General features: G+C 55.9%; 1 protein-coding gene across 7 annotated transcripts in view; it reads right to left on the bottom strand.

Moving 5' to 3' along the window:
- Positions 1 to 9712: 9712 nt before the first annotated feature.
- The window catches only part of TMCC2 (transmembrane and coiled-coil domain family 2), a 34815-nt gene continuing 26215 nt past the window's right edge, over positions 9713 to 18312 (bottom strand). For 6 of the 7 annotated variants that reach the window (XM_024571549.4, XM_045182537.2, XM_045182532.2 and 3 more), the window contains 3 exons: positions 12949 to 13889; positions 11733 to 11868; positions 9713 to 11238 (listed from right to left, as the gene is read on the bottom strand). In XM_024571549.4, coding sequence (XP_024427317.1) covers positions 10927 to 11238; positions 11733 to 11868; positions 12949 to 13889 — 1389 coding nt within the window. In that variant the 3' untranslated portion in view covers positions 9713 to 10926. Of the gene's footprint in view, positions 11239 to 11732; positions 11869 to 12948; positions 13890 to 14474; positions 14567 to 18312 lie in introns of those variants that run through there. The other variant, XM_045182546.3, reaches the window with a different exon arrangement.

Consider the following 18312-nt stretch of genomic DNA (forward strand, 5'->3'; position numbering starts at 1 on the left):
TGGGGGGAGGAGCCTGTGATTTGAGTTCCCATCTTAAATTTCCTACAACATGTATTAATGACACTCAGAGAAACTATTTTTAAAAGAGATCACACGTGTAGCATGTCTTGAGCTGCACCGTGCACACAGAACCTTGTGCCTGACGGGCAGTGCTTAGTCCGTGCCGTCCAGTATGGCGACACTGGACCCCGCGGCTGCCGAGCGCTGCGAGTGTGGCCGGTTCAGCTGAGGAAATAAAACGTTAACTTTATGTAATCTTGACTAATGTATTCCTCTTTTATTTTTATTTTTCAATTACGGCTTACATTAAATAACATTCTGTATCAGGTTCAGGTGTACAGCATAGCGGTTAGACAACCACATGCTTTGCAAATGGTCCCCCGATATTTCCAGCCCCCACCTGGCCCCGTGCACAGTTATTACACACTGTTGCTGACTGTATCCCCGTGCTGTGCTTTACGTCCCCTGACTATCCTGTAACCACCAATCAGTACTTCTTAGTCCCCTCACCTCTTCCATCCAGTCCCTCAACTCCCCTCCCCTCTGGCAACTTATCAGTCTGGGTCTATGAGTCGGCTTCAATTTTTTTGTTTATTTTTCTCTTTAAATTTCACATATAAGTGAAATCACATGGTGTTTGTCTTTCTCTGGCTGACTGATTTCACTTTGCATAATACCCTCTAGGTCCATCTATGCTGTTGTAGATGTAAGATTTCATTCTTTTTTATGGGTGGATAATATTCCATTGCGTATATGTAGCATAACTTTTTTTTTTTTTTTTTTTTTTTTCTTTTCTTTTTTTTTTATTTTTCTTTTTAATATATTTATTGATTATGCTATTACAGTTGTCCCATTTCCCCCCCCCACTCCACTCCATCCTGCCCTCCCCCCTCCCTCCCACATTCCCCCCCTATAGTTCATGTCCACAGGTCATACTTATAAGTTCTTTGGCTTCTACATTTCCTACACTATTTTTACCCTCCCCCTGTCTATTTTCCACCTATCATCTATGCTACTTATTCTCTGTACCTTTCCCCCTCTCTCCCCCTCCCACTCCCTTAATGACAACCCTCATGTTCTAGTTGTTTGCCTAGTTTGCTCTCGTTTTTGTTTTATGTGTGGCCGTTAATAACTGTGAGTTTGCTGTCATTTTTACTGTTCCAATTTTTTATCTTCTTTTTCTTAGGTAACTCCCTTTAACATTTCATATAATAAGGGCTTGGTGATGATGAACTTCTTTAACTTGACCTTATCTGAGAAGCACTTTATCTTCCCTTCCATTCTAAGTGATAGCTTTGCTGGATAGAGTAATCTTGGATGTAGGTCCTTGCATTTAATCTTGGGTAATGTAATTATGATGTGCCTTGGTGTGTTCCTCCTTGGGTCCAGCTTCTTTGGGACTCTCTGAGCTTCCTGGACTTCCCGGAAGTCTATTTCCTTTGCCAGATGAGGGAAGTTCTCCTTCATTATTTGTTCAAATAAGTTTTCAATTTTTTGTTCTTCCTCTTCTCCTTCTGGCACCCCTATCATTCGGATGTTGGAACGTTTCAAGGCGTCTGGGAGGTTCCTAAGCCTCTCCTCATTTTTCCAAGTTCTTGTTTCTTCATTCTTTTCTGGTTGGATGTTTGTTTCTTCCTTCTGGTCCACACCGTTGATTTGAGTCCCAGTTTCCTTCGCATCACTATTGGTTCCCTGTACATTTTCCTTTGTTTCTCTTAGCATAGGCTTCATTTTTTCATCTGTTTTTCGAATAGATTCAACCAAGTCTGTGAGCATATTGATAACCAGTGCTTTGAACTGTGCATCCGATAGGTTGGCTATCTCTTCATCGCTTAGTTGTATTTTTTCTGGAGCTTTGAAGTGTTCTGTCATTTGGGCCATTTTTTTTTTTTTTTTTTGTCTTGGCGCGTCTGTTACTTTAAGGGGCGGAGCCTTAGGTGTTCACCGGGGCGGGGTAATGCTGGTGGCTGCGCTATGACGCTGTACGTGGGGGAGGGGCCGAGCAGGAGCAATGGCGCCTGCCTCACTCTCCTCCGGATTTCAATCTTTTACTCCAATACCCACAATCAAACTGGGCCACTCTGGTGCTGGTTCCCGAGTAAGTGGGCCTGTGCACACTCTAGGCCCCTGTGGGTCTCTCCAACGACCTCTCCTGTGAGGCTGGGAGTCTCTCCTGCTGCCGCCCCAACCCCCAGGGGCGTTTTCAATCAGAGGTTTGAGGCTTTATTTCCCTGAGCTGGAGCCCTGGGTTACGTGGTCTGCTTCGCTCCCTGCCGTTTGTCCAGTTTCTCTGTGGGCGAATGTGGTGCCGCGGGGTGCTACCCGCTGCTCTGCCTGCCCGGCTCTCCACCACTCTGAGTCCGGCCCTCTGGGTTTATCTGTGCAAATGTGGGGCCACAGGGTCTGCTAGTGCTCAGACTGCCTGCGCCATTTGTCCCACACTCCGCCAGTCTCGGTCCCGCTACAGCCACGCGAGTCCTCTCCACCCCGGTGCCGTCTCCGCCCCTCCTACCAGTCCGGATGAATGGTTATTTTCTATTTTCTTGGTGTTGGTCCCCCTTGCTGTTCGATTCTCTGTCAGTTCTGGTTGTGCGAGGAGGCGCAGTGTGTCTACCTACGCCGCCATCTTGGTTCTGTAGCATAACTTTTTTATCCACTCATTTATTGATGGGCACTTGGGCTGCTTCCATATCTTGGCTATTGTAAATAATGCTGCAATGAACACAGGGGGGCTTATGTTCTTTCAAATTAGTGTTTTGGATCGCTTTGAACATATACCCAGAAGTGGAATCGCTGGGTCATAAGGCAGATCCATTTTTAGTTTTTTTGAGGAAACTCCTACTGTTTTCCTCAGTGGCTGCACCAGTCTGCATCCCCACCAACAGTGCACAAGGGCTCCCTTTTCTCCACGCACCTGTTGCTTGTTGATTTACGGATGACAGCCATTCTGACAGGTGTGAAGTGGTATCTCACTGTGGTTTTAATTTGCATTTCTCTGATGATTAGTGAAGTCAAGCATTTTCTAATATGTCTATCGTCCATCTGTATGTCCTCTTTGGAGAAATGTTTATTCAAATCCTCTGCCTACTTTTATAGAATTGGGTTGTTTGGCATTTATTAGTTGTACGAATACCTTATATATTTTGGATATTAACTCTTATTGGATATATCATTGGCAAATATCTCCTTCCACTCAGTAGGTTATCTTTTCACTTATTTTTAGAGAGAGGGGGAGGGAGGGAGAAATAGAGGGAGAGAAACATCGATGTGCGGCAAACATCCACCGGTTGCCTCTCGCATGCACCAAACCGGGGACCTGGCCCACAGCCCAGGCCTGTGCCCTGACCAGGAATCGAACCGCCGACCTTCGGTCTGCGGGACGACGCCCAACCCACTGAGCCACACCAGTCAGAGCTACTTTTATTTTGTCGACGGTTTCCTTTGCTGTGCAAAACCTTTTGAGTTTGATGTAGTCCCATTTATTTATTGTTTGTTTGTTTCCCTAGCCCAAGTAGATATATCAGAAAACATATTGTTAAGTGTCAGAGATAATTCTGACTAGTTTAACTTTAATTTTATAAGCCCTGGCTTGCAGGGGTCCGATAAGACTGACTGTGAATGATGACGCTGGGCCTCGGGGGGGCTTTCTGCCCTGTCTCCACCTGAGCCTGTTCTGACACGTGCTTCCCCCACCGCCCTCTCCCTCCTCCCTGGCTTCAGAGCTTTCTCCCCTCAGGGTGGAGCCCTGACCCCGCTGCCTCCCTGCACACCCCTTACCTTCGTTCTTCAACCATGTGCACAGACCACGAGGGTCCCTCAGTCATGCCTTCCCCCCCTCAGGTCTGGTTGTCATGGTGGGGGCATCTCCTACAGCACCACCTCACTGGATGACCTCGGGCAAGTCATCTCCCCTTTTTGGGCCTCAGTTTCCTCGTCTGTATAATGGGAGCATTGGCCAGAGAGTCCATGAAGGCCCCACGGCTCCTTGCCTAGCTGCTGAGGTTACAGGGTGGCATCACTGGGCGTGGCCAGGTGTCCTGGGCACTGCTGGGCAGGAGGGACGTATGTGAGGTAGCAAAGAGGACTTTCTGGCTGGAAGGCTCATGAGGCAGTGGGACAAAAAATGGGTGGGAATGGATGACGAGGGGTGTGTCCTGGAGCAAGGGCACCGTTGCCGGTCCAGACCCCTCCAGCAGTTAGTTGCCCTTCCTCAGATCGCGTCTCCACGTGAGCGGTCACCAACTTGCATTGCCAATCACCTGCTTTTGTCTCTGTCTTTCAGGATAGATTTCCAGAGGTTCGAAGAGAAAGGGTTTGTCAAGCTGACCTCAGCATCCTCCATGTGGTTTGCAAAGCGGGTGTCCCTACAGATTTGATGGGCAGGAGAATTGGAGGGCCCAGCCTTAGGAACGGATAGAAAGCCAGTGGAATGTGTGGAAGTGTTGTCTTCCCTTTGTGACTCTTGGAAAGTGTTTTCTCCTCATGCCCACAAACCCTAACCTTCTCCTTCTCTGTCAGAATAGAGAAAGAGTGTTCAATGGGATCAGCTAATTCATACTAAGATGTGAATGGCTCCAGATCTACCCCCCTCCAGGGGCACCTGCAGTTGTATATAAAGAAGCAATGTTAACCTAACTGTGGGTGTCAGGCTTCAATCCCGGGCAGCAGCCTTGTCAGCAAGCTTGGGCTTGTCCCAGGTCTGCCATTCGCGAGCTGTGTCTATGAGTAAGTTTCCCCATCGTTCTGAGACTCAGTTTGCTTGTCTGTAAAATGGAGTCGAATGACAACCGTTAGGCACCCCTTGGTGTTGTTGTGAAGATAAAATGATCAGTATATGCAAAAAGCATTTGCTGGCTGGAAGGTCCTGGATGGGAAAAGGGTTTGATGTTGCCATAATTTCGGCCGGGGTGGGGCCTGCCCACACCTTCAAGTCACACCTGAGTAGACAATGGCGGCGTGTGAACGCCACTTCCTTTTTAATCTTCCAGCTGCCAACCAGAGAGGAGAGCCCTGGTATCTCTTTCATCTTGGGGCTCTCCCCCAGGGGACAGTGAAAGGGCGGCCAGGAGAGTCCAGAGAAGCAGCCTCCCTCCCCTCACGCTCCTGGAGTCCCCTGTGCTGCCCCTGCCCCCGGTGTCCAGCAATGGGACCCCTTTTGCTCTTCCCCCCACTTTTCTGCCAGGATGTGTTCTTGCTCACAGACCACATCCAAGCCGTGCCTCCCCGCCACGACACTAGGAGCTGCAAGCAGAGTCACCTTCCTCTCCGTCCTGAACTCTCCGTTTGTGTGGAGAAGGGGATGTCGAGGCCCAGACAGGTGCCTGGCCTGCTCCATGGTGTCACACATCCATCCGAGTGTCAGCCAACGCTCTCCTTTCCCTCTTGTCCCCTCGGCTCCCCTCAGCTTCCCTTCTTCTTCTGGGCACACGAACAGCCCCCCTGATGCCTCCAAGGCCCAGGGGTTCCAGAGTGAGGGTCTTTTCCCCTTCCTGAAAGATGCCCTCATTCCCGCTCCTTCTCCCTGGAGTGGACTTGGAAGCCCCTTCCCCTGAAAATGGACGCATATCCCCTTACGGCATGGAACAATGCCTTCCATGCCACCTGCAGAGCCAGGGGCTGACAACACCACCTCTACAAGGGGATGCTCTCCCTCCCTGCCTCTTAGCCATCCCCCAATGCTCTGAGAAACCTCCCCAAAGCTCCCCATTAGAATGAAGTTCGTCCCTGGACCTCCCACCCAGCTTCTGTGGCAGCATTCATCTCTGCCCGTGTCTGCATCAGAGGGCGTGTGTGTGTGTGTGTGCGTGTGCGTGCGCATGTACCCACTGCCCCGTGAGCTCTGTACAAGCATGGACCATGTCTTGCTTCTCTTTGTGACCCCAGTTCCTGGCACAGGGCAAGCGCTACAACCCGTGTTTCTTGTATTCATTGAAACCTAATGCTGGGTGCTTTGGGGGTCACACACCTGGACTCTAGGGTCCAACTGTGATGAGAGCTCCAAGACCAGCAGAGGAGGAAACAGAGAATAAGAAATGGGACCCTGCCTCGGTCCCTTCCCCGTAAGCAGCTGACTGGCCATCTCTCAGGTCTCCCAGCCTTGGCCTGGCCCCACCTGGCTGAGAGGGTGAGAGGGGGGAGCAATCAGAGACGCATGCCGGGTCTGTCTGGGTGGCTTGTCTCTGGCATGAGTTCGTTTAATGCCCATTTTCATGGGAAATTCTCTCCTCCTCTCCTCCACTCTTACTGTGGGGGCTTGGGGCTGACCTCAACTAGAAAAAGAACAAGGGGACCCAGCTCCAGGTGAAAGTGGCGGGGGGGTCTCACCTAGAGGTGGGCACCCAGAGAGAACTCAGCCTTCCTATAGGAGACCAGAGAACAGAGCCCTCAACCCAGCCGGGGACTGAGCTCTCTCCAAAGTGTTTACTTTGGTCTTATCAGCAGTGAGCTGAAATTGCAAGGACAACCCAAGTAAAGCAACAAGAGAACCTCTAGGCGGGAGGTTGGCAGGCAGCAGAGCTCGTGGGATCTTCTCTGGGTGCTTTTGGAAGTAGACCCAACTGGGTGGGTGGCTGCTTGGAGGCAGGGGTATGGCAGAGGTGGCCTGCCCAGCACTACTGGGCCCAGGATACCTCAACTGGGCAGTTGGCCTTGGGGGAGTAGAGGACTAAAGACAGGGATTGGCCGCTGAGGAGCGAGAGGTCTCCTAGGAGGACCCAAGTGTGAGAGACACCAACTTGGACTGACCTTCTGGTCGGCTCAGGTGCTGCCAGCAGGTCTGGATGCGCTGAGGCAAGTCCTAGCCTTCCCTCCCTCCCCACCGCTGCCCCAGCCTGCCTGGCAGGGCCAAGCTGGCTCCTTCCAGCTCCATCCGGAGCGGGCTACATCCCTTCAGGCCAAGAGCAGGTCAGAACCCTCCTGGGGGCCCCAGATGGTCCAGCAGCATCCTGACAAGTATCTCCCCTAGGGAGAGATCTGGGTGTGGGGAGACAAGCACCCACATCTGAGATCTCCTCTGAGCCTTTACAGTGGGCTGCCACGTGGGTAGCACGGGCATCATTATCATGTTTCAGATGAGGAAACAGCTCCAGGACCTCCCAGCCAGCAAAAGGCTGAGCCTCAGGGGCCCAAACCCAGGCCTCTTGATGCTGGTTGCCACTGGGGCCCGCAGTCTGGAGGAGGACGCCGTGTGCTGACCTGCTCCAGGACCAGCGTGCGGGCAGCCAGGCAGGCCTCATCAGTGCTCTGTCACACTGGCGCTGACCCCTTGGGACCGGGACGCCTTGTGTCTGAGGCGAGGGGAAAGGCTCTCAGCTCCCATGGAGGGTGACTGAGGCCTGGACTCCTGCAGTGACCCTCAGCCTGTGCAGTCTGCATGGTCCGCCTTAGACGCCCTTCTGTGAGGGCTCTTCAGCACCTGAAGAGGCCCTGAGTTCAGGAAGCAGGAGCAGTCACCACTGCCTCAGGTTAGTCCCTTGTTGGGTTTCAGGCATCAGGCTCAAGTCCTATAGAATGTCCTTCGAGTCCTGCAGAAGGTCCTCTGCCTTGCCCCTCAAACCTGTGAGGCACATGTCATTTGCTTTCTTAATGGCCGATAAGGAGCTGGTGTGAGAGCAGTTGGAACCTTGTCTAAGGAGAGGGGCAGTGCTGGGATTTGAACCCAGGTCTGCTGGCTCCAAACCCATGCTCTAAGTACTTTGGAGTCTGGAGTTTCCCACTGCTAGGGAAGTTCAGCCTGCCGTGAGGATCCTTGCTGTTTCCCGTGATAGCTCCTTTCTTCTCCCACCCCGTGGCCCCAGGTCTCTTCTCCTCCCCTCCGACTCTCCCCACCCTGGAATCAGCCCGGAATAACCTGGATGGCAGGGTGAAATCACCTCCCATTGCCCATGCTTTACTGAGGAGTTCGGTGTTTGCTCAGGCTGCACCTGCTGCAGCTCCAGTGTCCACAAGGCTGGCAGGGAGCACCGGCTCTGCATAGGCCCAGTAAATGTGCCAGCTCCTGGCCAGCCACCTGCCCAGGTGCTGCTGCAGTGGCAGAGCATCACATCCAGGAAGAGGTGACTTCTAAGCTGTCCCCATCCTGGGCAGGTGGAGGCTGCAGGACGCGTGGGCCTGGCTGAGCCCTCTGAACCCATGGCGCGGGGCCAGGACAGCAGCACAGATGCCCTGGGAGGAGCCTGCCTCTTGGCCCTGCAGTCTGAAGGAGGATGGTCCCCCACAGAGGAGGCCGCCCTGTGAACCCCTGGCAGGAGAGGGAGGCAGGTCCAGAGTGGGGGCAACTCACCCCCTTTTTCATAGGCTCCAACACAAACAAGGAAGCGTCAGTGACCATCAGAGGAAAAAACCCAACTCCCAATTAGGGGAGGGCTTTACTAGACACCACGTTGTCTCGATGAGGCTAACGTGGGGCCTGTTCGTCCTTTTTGCAGAAGATGCCTCTGGAGCTGAAGCCGATCTTAGCTCTCTTCTTGGACTGTTTGCTTTGCAGCCTCAGGAAGGGCTGAGAATGACGTCTTCCCTCCCTCCCTCCTCCTGCCTCCCTTTCAGTGTGGACTATGGCTGGCAGTGACATTAAGAGCCGGTGCACTGAAGGCACCTGACCTTGGGGAAGAATGTGGAAAATGTCTGCAGCTTGGAGCAGTCCCCCCACCTGGGGCCCAGGAATGTGCCCTCCTCCTAGTCCCTCCCAGGGAGATGTGCATGCGGTTGGAAGAGAAGGGGGGTGACCGTTGGAGAGCCCCACGAGGTCACCCGGTGAAACTCCCCGGTTACAGCAGGCAGAGGCAACTGCAAGCGTTGCCCCCTCATGGCACCAGCACGGCACCCTTTCTGGTCTTGCCAGGGCCGGGCCCCGGACTCCCAGAGTCCCCTCAAGCCTGAGGTTGTGGACACAGCTAAACTTTTGACTTCTCAGACCTACAGAATCACAGAATGTCAGAGCCCTTTGAAATTAGAGGCTACAGCATCTGTCCCATTTTACAGATGTGGAAACTGAGTCCCGGGGAAGAATGGGAGTTGGCCACAGGTACACTAATTACAGGCCAGGATTTTGGTGTAGGTGCTTTCCCCACCTGCTCCTGCTTCCATAGTGCTGGAGGCCAGCATCGCCTTCTCTCACTAGGGAGATTCAGGTGACCCCCTAAGCTCCCACAGGGTTCTTGCTGGACATACAGTGCCTTCTGTAGGTGCCCTTAACTGCCAAGGAGTGGGAGATGCAGCCACATTGGGCCTAGCCTCTATATTCAAGGCGACGCTCTAGCTCCTGGTGATCTGTGCCCTGTGTGGACAGCACTGATAAGGCCAAACTAACTCCAACAGAAGCCTCTTGGGGAGTGAACCCTAAGAAAGAATTAAGGGCTCTGCTGCCCTCTTGTGGTCACCTCTGGGTATGAATACTATCACCCAAGTCTCTGGTAGTTTATCTTCTCTAAGCTATGGAAACCTCCCTTCCCATCCCCTCCATTCCTTCCAGAAAGCACTCCTGGATGGCTGGATGGGCTGAGTGTCATCTCACCTCCCTCTCACCGAGGCCAAAGCCTTGGCTGAACAAAGCAGATGGGAAGGGTAGGGAAGCCCTTGTTCAATGTCAGATCCTAGAGGAAGAAGACCTCAGGCCAGCAGGTGAGGTCCAGTTTGTTACCCAGAACACTGAGTTTGGGGAGAGATTTGCGGCTCCCATGGAGACAGCCTAATCATTCAACACCAGACAGGAGGGTTGAAAAGTTAGAGGATATTTATTTCTCGGGAAGGTCCACATCAGCTGGAAGCCACTCCCCTCCCCTGTCCTAGGGGACTTCTCTCTCCTTTTCCGAGAAATCCCCTCTCTTCTAGGAAGTGCTAATGGGGGGGCTGGGATGTGAACAGAAACCATACACAACACTCTAGAGCCTTAAAAAAATAAAGCAATAAACCACCTCTTCCACACAAATACACACATACAAAATAAATAGACGTAAAAGAGAAGCTTCGCTCCTCCTATCCTGGCTCAAAGGCTGCTTAGGAGAGGGGCTGGGCGGCTTTGCCCTACTTCTCCCAGCCAGAATTATCCAGAAGCTGAATGGTATGGAAGTGCCCGACAGCCCGGAATAAGCCCTGGCTTCAGAGAGAGGAAAGGGGCAGACCTCTCCCTGGAGCTCAGCAGGGATTAGGTACAAATGAACAAATAAATAAATAAATAGAACCCAAGTGCTCCCAGAGGCCTAAGGGCTTAGGCTGAGGCTCAGGGTCCCTGGGCCTGTTTCCCTGAAAAGAACAGATCCAGTGACAGGCAGAAAGAATAACAGGGAAAACACTAGTCCAAAGCCACACCCACCTGGTCTCCAGAGCCTGCATCCTTTGGCTCCCGTAAGGGCCCAGCCCAGAACCCTGCCTCAAACCAACTCTGGAGGAAGGAGGGGTAGGCTGAGCCTTCCCTCTGGCCCAACGGGTGCCCTCAGCTAGGAAACTCCTCCCCTCTCTCTGGGGCCAGCAGAGCCTCCCATCGCCATCTTCATCCTGACCATCTCCACAAGGGGGAGCCGTGGCTCCCACCAGGTGGTCTCTTTGCTGGGAAGACTGAGGCATGGCTCTCTCCTGCTCCTGTTCTCACTGGCCTTCCCCACCAGCAGCATTCAAGTCAGCAGAGAGGTCTTGTGCGACTATAAACAATCAAAACAGTCCAGCCTGGTGACCTCTGCTCCATTTGGCCACAGATGTCCCCACTGCCTCCAGCCAGGGCTGCCTTCAAAGGCTCCCTTCAGGCCAACAGTAGAAGGTGTCAGACGGAAGCAGGAACAGAGAAGGGACAGGAGCCGCTGGAATGGACAGTTTGGGCAGGAAGCCAAACCAGACACATGAAAAATCCAAGGGAGCGGGGAGTCCCCAGGTGCCTCCTGGAGAGGCGTGCCAGCTGGGGGCCAGGGGAGCACGGGGTGGGGACCAGCTGGCCACTCAGCTGGGCAGCAGCACGTGCTCCAGGAGGTAGGTGAGGGAGTCCCAGTGCTTCCAGAGGAGGAAGAGCATGAGGACCAGGAGGGCGGTGCTGGTGATGCGCAGGCGTGTCTTCATGAGGGGCGTGATGAAGTTGGCGATGGTGGACACGAACACCAGAAGCACAGCCATGAGTGCCAGGATCACGTTGATGAACTTGCCCAGCAGCGCCCTGGCGTTGGCGTTCTCCACACCCTCCAGCTGCACCACTTGCTGCTGCTGCTGCTGCAGCTCCAGCTTCGTGACCCGGGTCAGGCAGGACTCCACGGCCTCCTGTGGGGCAGAGGGGTGGGTTGTGGGAGGGGGCCACGCACGGCGTGCCCTTGCCAAAGGCCAGGCAGGGATAGGCTGAGCTGCTGCAGCTGGGGGCAGAGCCCTTTACTTATGACTAGTTGGGGAGGCTGGTAGAAAAATGGAGTCTTGCTTGCCACGGGAAGAGGAGGAGCTGACCCAACCCCAGCTTCCTCTGGAGGCACTTGGAAACCCCCACTATTCACTGGCAAGGCTGCCAGCCAAGGTCTGGGTGCACAGCAGCCCTCTCCAGTCAGTTTGCCTGTGCACAGGGCACACTCTCTGCCCCGGGCCTGCCTTGCTCCTCTCTCTACCCCACCCCACACTGCCCTCTTCATCCATGTGCCCATCCGTCTGCCCCAGCTGATGGAACTGTCTGTGCCCATCATCCCCCACTTTGTAAATCCTCACCCTCTGGCTGCTGCCAGCTCTATCAGCACATCTGGGACCTCCCCAGGCTGGGGCCCTGGTTGTACCTGGATGTCCCGAGCCCTCTCGTAGGACTGGTAGGCCACCTTCTCCTCCATGCTGGCCAGCTCCTGCTTCAGGTTGGTCATCTCATTCTGGTGAAGCTCAGTCAGGTCGTTCAGCTGCTCCTCCAGCCGTTCGTACCTGGCAGAGGGAGAAGGTGGGATACCAGCCCTGGCTCCCGAGCCCCCTCCCCCCCAGGATCAGTTCCATTCGTTCTCAACAATGACTTGGCCAGCCCCACGTGTCGCCCCGCCCCAGATGAAACACTGCGACAGCGAAAGGCACCGCTTCCACAGCACTTCTTAGCAGGTGCTGCGCTGAGCACTCCCCCCAGGTTATCTCACAGGACCGCCCCCGCAACCCCACAAGGTGAGCACTAGTCACCCCACCACAGAGGAGAAGATGGAGGCGCAGAGCGGCTCAGGCGTTTGCCCGGAGCTCAGGCCGTCACAGGGGCACAGTACGACCCGTGCTCTGAAAGCACAGATATGGAAAGACGATTCTTAGGTGGGGGTGGTTAGTTATCAGGCAGGGCTCCCTGCAGTTTTCTAAACATTCCTCATACATATAAACAAGACCAAGTGCTAGGGATAGAAACCCTAAGAACTCAGGGAGCAAGTGCCAATGCCACACGAGAGGCATGGAGCAGAAGAGCAGGGTGGCCAGAGGGGAGGAGGGACCTGCTCGAGTCACACTGGCCGTGACAGGCATTCACACCCTTTAACTTCACAGGTTTGGCCTCATTTACTTCTCAGATGCTTCGAGTGGGGATTCACGTTATTCTCGCCTCCCAGACGAGGAAACCAGGTGCAGAGTGCATTGAGGACTTCGCTCAAGGTGGATAGTAGACAGTAGAGCTGGGATTTGAACCCAGGTAGCCTGGCTCCAGAGTCAGGGCTTGTAATCAGAGGAGAAGCTATGCACCTGGTCCCTACCTCAGCTTTCCCTTCTGCACACTGACCACATAAGCATCAAGTAGGGATGCTCACAGCTCCTGAGACAGGCAGAGCCTTCCTTCGATAGGGCCTGCACTCCCACCTCCCAGCTGCTCAGACCAATCTAGAGGAAGGCTCCTCAGCACCTCTCCCTGGTCCCTCCCAGCAGCCCAGGACCCTTCAGATGCTCTTCCACCTGCCTCTACAGCCCTGCATCTGAAACCTGGTGCTTGTCACCTCACGTCTGGGCTCGCTGGGTGGTGGCGAGGGTGGAGGAGGCACCTACCTGTAGCGCTCCTCCTGCAGGCACTGGGTCATGTAGGTGTAGTCCCTTTGCAGCTGAGCCTTCAGGTCCTCCATTGAGTCCTCCAGGTGGGACTGTCCCTCCTTGATCTCCCGCAGCTCTTCCAGCAGAGCATCCAGGTTTCCAGGGGCCCCATACAGTGTGTTCGACTTGGGGCTCCCCAGCGCCCCAGCGGGCCCAGCCCCAGAGTTACTGCCGGCCCCGGCCGAGCTGGCACTGGCGCTGGAGCACTCATCATCGCTGCCGTACTTGGGGCTGGACACGAGCGTGGCACTGCCACTCAGCGCCCGGGCCGCCTCCTCAGGAGGCCCGTCTTCCAGAGGGTCCTTCAGGTGGGCAATGTTGTCGGCGCTGCCAAACTTGTTGCGGATCAGGCTGGCAAATTCCCGGGGCTTGGACACCACGGCGGTGTGGGTGGCCTGCGAGAGGCCGGAGAGGCTGCCCTTGACGCCCTCCACCACGCCGCCCCCGAAGCCACTGATGCCTGCACGCATGTTGGCGCCCACGTCCTTCAGCCCCTGCTGCATGTCCCGCAGCACGTCCTTGGGCTGCCGCGAGGGCCCGTTCTGCTCGATCTCCCGCAGGCGCCGGCGGTAGTGCTCCAGCTTCTTGTGCAGCTGGGCGATGGTCTGGGCAGACTTCTGGTTCTTCTTCTCGAACACCTGCTTGATGCGTGACACCTGCTGCTTGTCCGCATTGTTGGCCAGCTTTAGATACTCTGCCACATTGTCATCCCGTGCCTCCTGCTCGATCTTGATCTGCTCCGTGATCTTCAGAATCTTCTGGTGCAGGTGGTCAATGGCAGCCTTGGTCCGCTGAGGGTCTGGGGTCCCGTCCGGCACATCCAGGCTGATGGGGATGTCGGTGTCACCATGGCCAGGGCCACCGGGGAGGCTCAGGGCGACGAGGTCCCCCTTGTCCACCTAGGAAAGAAGGCAGTAGAGGAAGCCTGGGTAAATCAGGGAGCCAGGGGTCCCTCAGGGGCCCCTGACACCTCTGGACTTGGTTTCTCTACCTAGAAAATGGGTGCAGATGAATAGAAAACTTCAGGAAGAGCGTTCAAAAGAATAACAATGATGACAATAACAACGGCATTCTCTTACAGCCGCCCCCTGTCACCTCACTGATCCCCACACCCCCCCGAGAGGCCGTCCGGGCAGCTGTTCCTCCGGCAGGCCAGAGAGTTCAAGCAAGTTGCTCAGGGACACATAACTGCAAGAGGACAGAAGCCCAGCCCAGAGCTCCTGCTGCTCCGCCCCACGGTCCAGGCAGGTCTGAGGCTCCATCGGAGAGTCAGGGTGCTGTTTCTCAGGATGAGACAAACTGTCCCTCCGGACCAGCCTCCCCACTGGCTGCTGCCTTGAGCAGGCCTGTCCCTCAGAACTAACCAGAACCTGCACGCTGGCCCCAGGGCTAGCACAGGGAGCCCCCCCTCCCTACTGCAGCTCCTCTAATACAGCTCTGTGGGTCACCCTGCCTCTGCTGACGCCCCTCCCAGCCCGCCTTACCTTCCAGCTCTCTGGAGTTGTCAGCAACCTCTTCCGCTTCATGATGGCAGGAGCACCCTACCCTACCCTGCCTGTCCCCCCGACCCCCACCTGCCCCCGCTGGCCAGGGCTCTGAAGACTGAAGTCCCAGAAGTGACCCACAGGCTAAGGGAAGCAGGCAGCAGTCAGGGGGGGCCCAGGGGTACCAGCTGCCCAGCTGGGAAGGGGGTGAATGTGCAGGAAAGAGATGACAGTCCCTTTTCCTCGCCGGAAGGCAAGCAGGCTTCCCAAGCACATCAGGGTGGCAGGAGAAAAAAAGAGAGACTGATGAAGGAGGCAGGGTGGGGGAAAGGGGAAGGTCCCAGAAGACAGGAAAGACGGAAAGGCACAGGTGAGAGCAGGTGAGCCGGGGCTGGGAGCCCCATTCTCCAGGGGCTGTGTCCCCTACTTATTGGGTCTCGTTGCACAGCCGAGCCCCAGTGTCTTATCGCCATGCAACAGCGGAAACGGCAGGAAATGGCTCAACCCCAAGTATTTTTGCACAGCCCAGTATGGCCGGGTCAGATCATCGTTCTCTGTGTGCCCGGCGGTGGGGGCGGGGCAAGAGGCCCAGTCATGCACACCAGGACTGGAACCAGCCGAGGTCAAAGGTTTCAGAAAATACCGTTAGGCAACAGCCCCACCAAACTGCGGGCGGCTCCACATGGGCTCTCTCGGGGGCCTTTCCAGGTCATGGGGCCCTCACCTGCGACCCAGGGACAATCACATCCTCTCTCAGGTCTGCGGCGAGGTCACACAGATGGGCCCTGGCCGACCCTGCGCCGCATGCAGGGCGTGCAGAAGGCACCCCCGCTGTCCGGATCTAGGCCGCGCAATTCTTTGTTGGGGGGTAAAACTTATTTGAGGTATTACACCCACAGATTTCCTCAGCATTGATGCTGTAATACAGATGCTGAACTACACAAAATTACATTCTATGCGCAGCACATAGTTTTACGATTAAGGAACTTGACCCTCTTATAAGGCCGCCACGCTGCCCAAAGAGACTCAACTCTCTCCCTGTCCCCACGCTCTGAGCAGGACAGGAATACCCAGAAGATGAGTCCAGGCCGGCTGCACCGCCGCCTGGTGCTCGCGCTCTGTCCTCTGCTCATCTCCATCGGCCGTGGGGAGAACTAAGGGGCGTGGACTGGACGGCGAAAGTGCTTTCGGACGGCGAGGGAGTGTGACACAGCTCTGCACTGGCAGCAGAAGCTTCCCCCGGGTGTGGAGTCCATCCGGCTTAGAAGTGGAAAAGCCGAGCTGCAGCTGGCTGTGAAACCCCCATGGACGAGAGGTGAACAGACACTAGGGAAAACCAGCTGGGGCCTGATGGTGGGCTGCGGGGGCCTGGGTCCTCCATGGCGCCCTGCCTGCCCCCTTCTCTGCCCTGGGGCCAGACTCAAGCCTGGGGGTCCTGCAGCAGGACACCAGCCCCTCACTGCCCCTCCACTGAGGCCTGCCATGCCCGGGGCCTGCTAGCATCTCCAGTCACAGAACATCCCCTTCACTGCCCTTGCCGTGGAGGAAGGCAGCATGCAGGAGGGAGGGGCTTCGCCCTGCCCTGCCCTGGGCGGGCACCCCCAGCAGCATGTCCTTGCAGGACCGAAGGGGGATGGGGTGGCTGAGGGAAAAAGAGCCAAGGAGCCGGCAGGAGACAGGCAGAGAGAGGTACAAGGAGGGAAGGCGCTTCACCTAAGGGAGGATGATGAGAACACAGCAGAAACGAGAAAGCAGTGGGGAGGGCGGAGCAAGCCGAGTGTGGGAGAAGGCAGCAGAGACCTGCAGCAGCAAACCGTAGGCCCTTCTGGAAGCGGAAAGGGCACTGACCCTGGATCCGGGCACCAGCATGGAATCCTGCCTGTCACTCGCCAGCTGTGTGACCCTGGGTGCGTCAGTGACTTCTCTGGGACCCGGTTTTCTCATCTAGAAAAGGGGACTAATTCTACCTGCATCCAAGGGCTGTCCGGAGGGTGACACCGGACACGGCGCGTGAGGCGACAAGGACAACCCAACCTCGGGGCGGGCAGAGGTACTCACAGCCAAGTAAGAATAAACTGGGTGACACTTCATACGCACTAGAATGGCTATAATTTTGAAAAGGAAAGCAACTGTTGGCGAGGCTGTGGAGAATTAGAACCCTCGTGGTGGGAGGGTAAAGCCGCTGTGGGAAGCAGCGTGGCGATTCCTCAAAAACTGAACGTAGAATCACTGCCTGACCAGCCTTCCACTCCCAGGTGCAGACCCAGAGAGCTGAAAATGGGCGTTCAAGTCCCTGCACACACGCGTGCTCACGGCGGCAGTCACTCACAATAGCCAGAGGGTGGACACGACTCGAATGCCCATCAGTTAGTGAATGGGCGAACAAAGCTGGTCTGCTCACTCAGAGGAACATCATTGACCATAAAAGGAGTGAACACTGCCACACGGCAAGCCCCCAGAACATCACACTGCGTGAAAGCAGCCAGATACGAAAGGTCACATATTGAGTGATTCCATTTGTGTGAAACGTCCGGAACCGTTAAATCCACAGACACAGAAGGCAGAGTAGGGGTCGCCAGGGCTGGGGGAGGGAGACAGCGGAGTAACTGCCCAGTGGGCACAGGCTTCCTCTAGGGGGGATGACAGTGTCCCGGAACCCGAGGCGAGGGCTGCACAGCCTGGGTACGGAGGGCCCAACCTGCCAGCCTGGGCTGCGGGCCCAGTGTCCTACTGTGGAGTGGTCTGCGGGACGGCACCTGGCACTTCGTCTTACAGTCACATTTTCTCTGGAGCAGAAGTTCTGGGCTAAAAAGTTCTGGGATTCTAATGAGAGGAGCAACAGCAATCACTCAACCCCCAGTCACTAGCAGGTGAAACTCCTGCGGTCCCCCAGCCAGAGCATGGAAGTGGGTGGGCCACAGGGCCAGCATGCTCCCTCTCAAACTGTCACAGCCTCACGGGGCCCAGGCCACCCGGCCTTCTGTCCACGCCCGGCCACCAGCACCGCACCTGGAGCTGTGGCCCCAGCACTGTGGCCCCTTGCCCCACTCTCCTGCCTGAGAAGGGCTGGACTCTCCACAGGTACCTGGCCCCTGTGCTCAGCCCACCATCTAAGAGGAGATTATGGAGGGAGGGCCATGCCTCTTCCACCAGCCCCTCTCACGCCAGGCAATTAGGGAGGCCGTGCCATGCTCCCTGTGCAGCGTGCCCACCATCCAGGGCTGGGGTAAAGACCTTCTTCTAACAGAGACTCAGCTGATGAACGTTCTGGGGAGGCCAGAACTGGGACGCTCTGTCTTAAGTGTCCAGGGCCCAACTTCCCCTTTTTCTCTCCCTGCCCCGAGGAGACCTGCCACAGCCCAGCACCCTCCACACAGCTTCCCAGGTCCTGGACTCTCCTCCCCACCCTCCTGCAGCAACTCGAAGCGGAGCCAGATTAGGCACTCGGCCAGATCAGAGGGGCTCCCCAGCTCTGACTCCCAGGCCTCCCGCCTCCTCCCGGGCCCGAGCTCAAGCCCGCATGTTAACCCGGCCCAGATACAGGACAGCGGCTCTTCCTCGGAACACTAGCCCGGCATCCTGGGCCCCTGAGGCAGGCAGCACACACACTGCAGACAGAAAGCACCCAGGCTCCCACGGCACTGTGTGAGAGAGGGAAAGGCCCAGAGTGGACGTGTGCGCCACCCTGTGCTCCCCGGTGCCCAAGGGACTGCGGAGGGCTCCTAGACGGACTCCCCTCCCACAGGGACAGGCAGCACCTCCCTAGATTCACAAAGAGCTCCTGTTAGGGTTCCCAGAGCTGGCTGACATAGAGATGGGGCCTTCATGCCATAGCCAT

The sequence above is a fragment of the Desmodus rotundus genome, chromosome 12 (genome assembly GCF_022682495.2).
Source record: "Desmodus rotundus isolate HL8 chromosome 12, HLdesRot8A.1, whole genome shotgun sequence".
Lineage (NCBI taxonomy): Eukaryota > Metazoa > Chordata > Mammalia > Chiroptera > Phyllostomidae > Desmodus > Desmodus rotundus.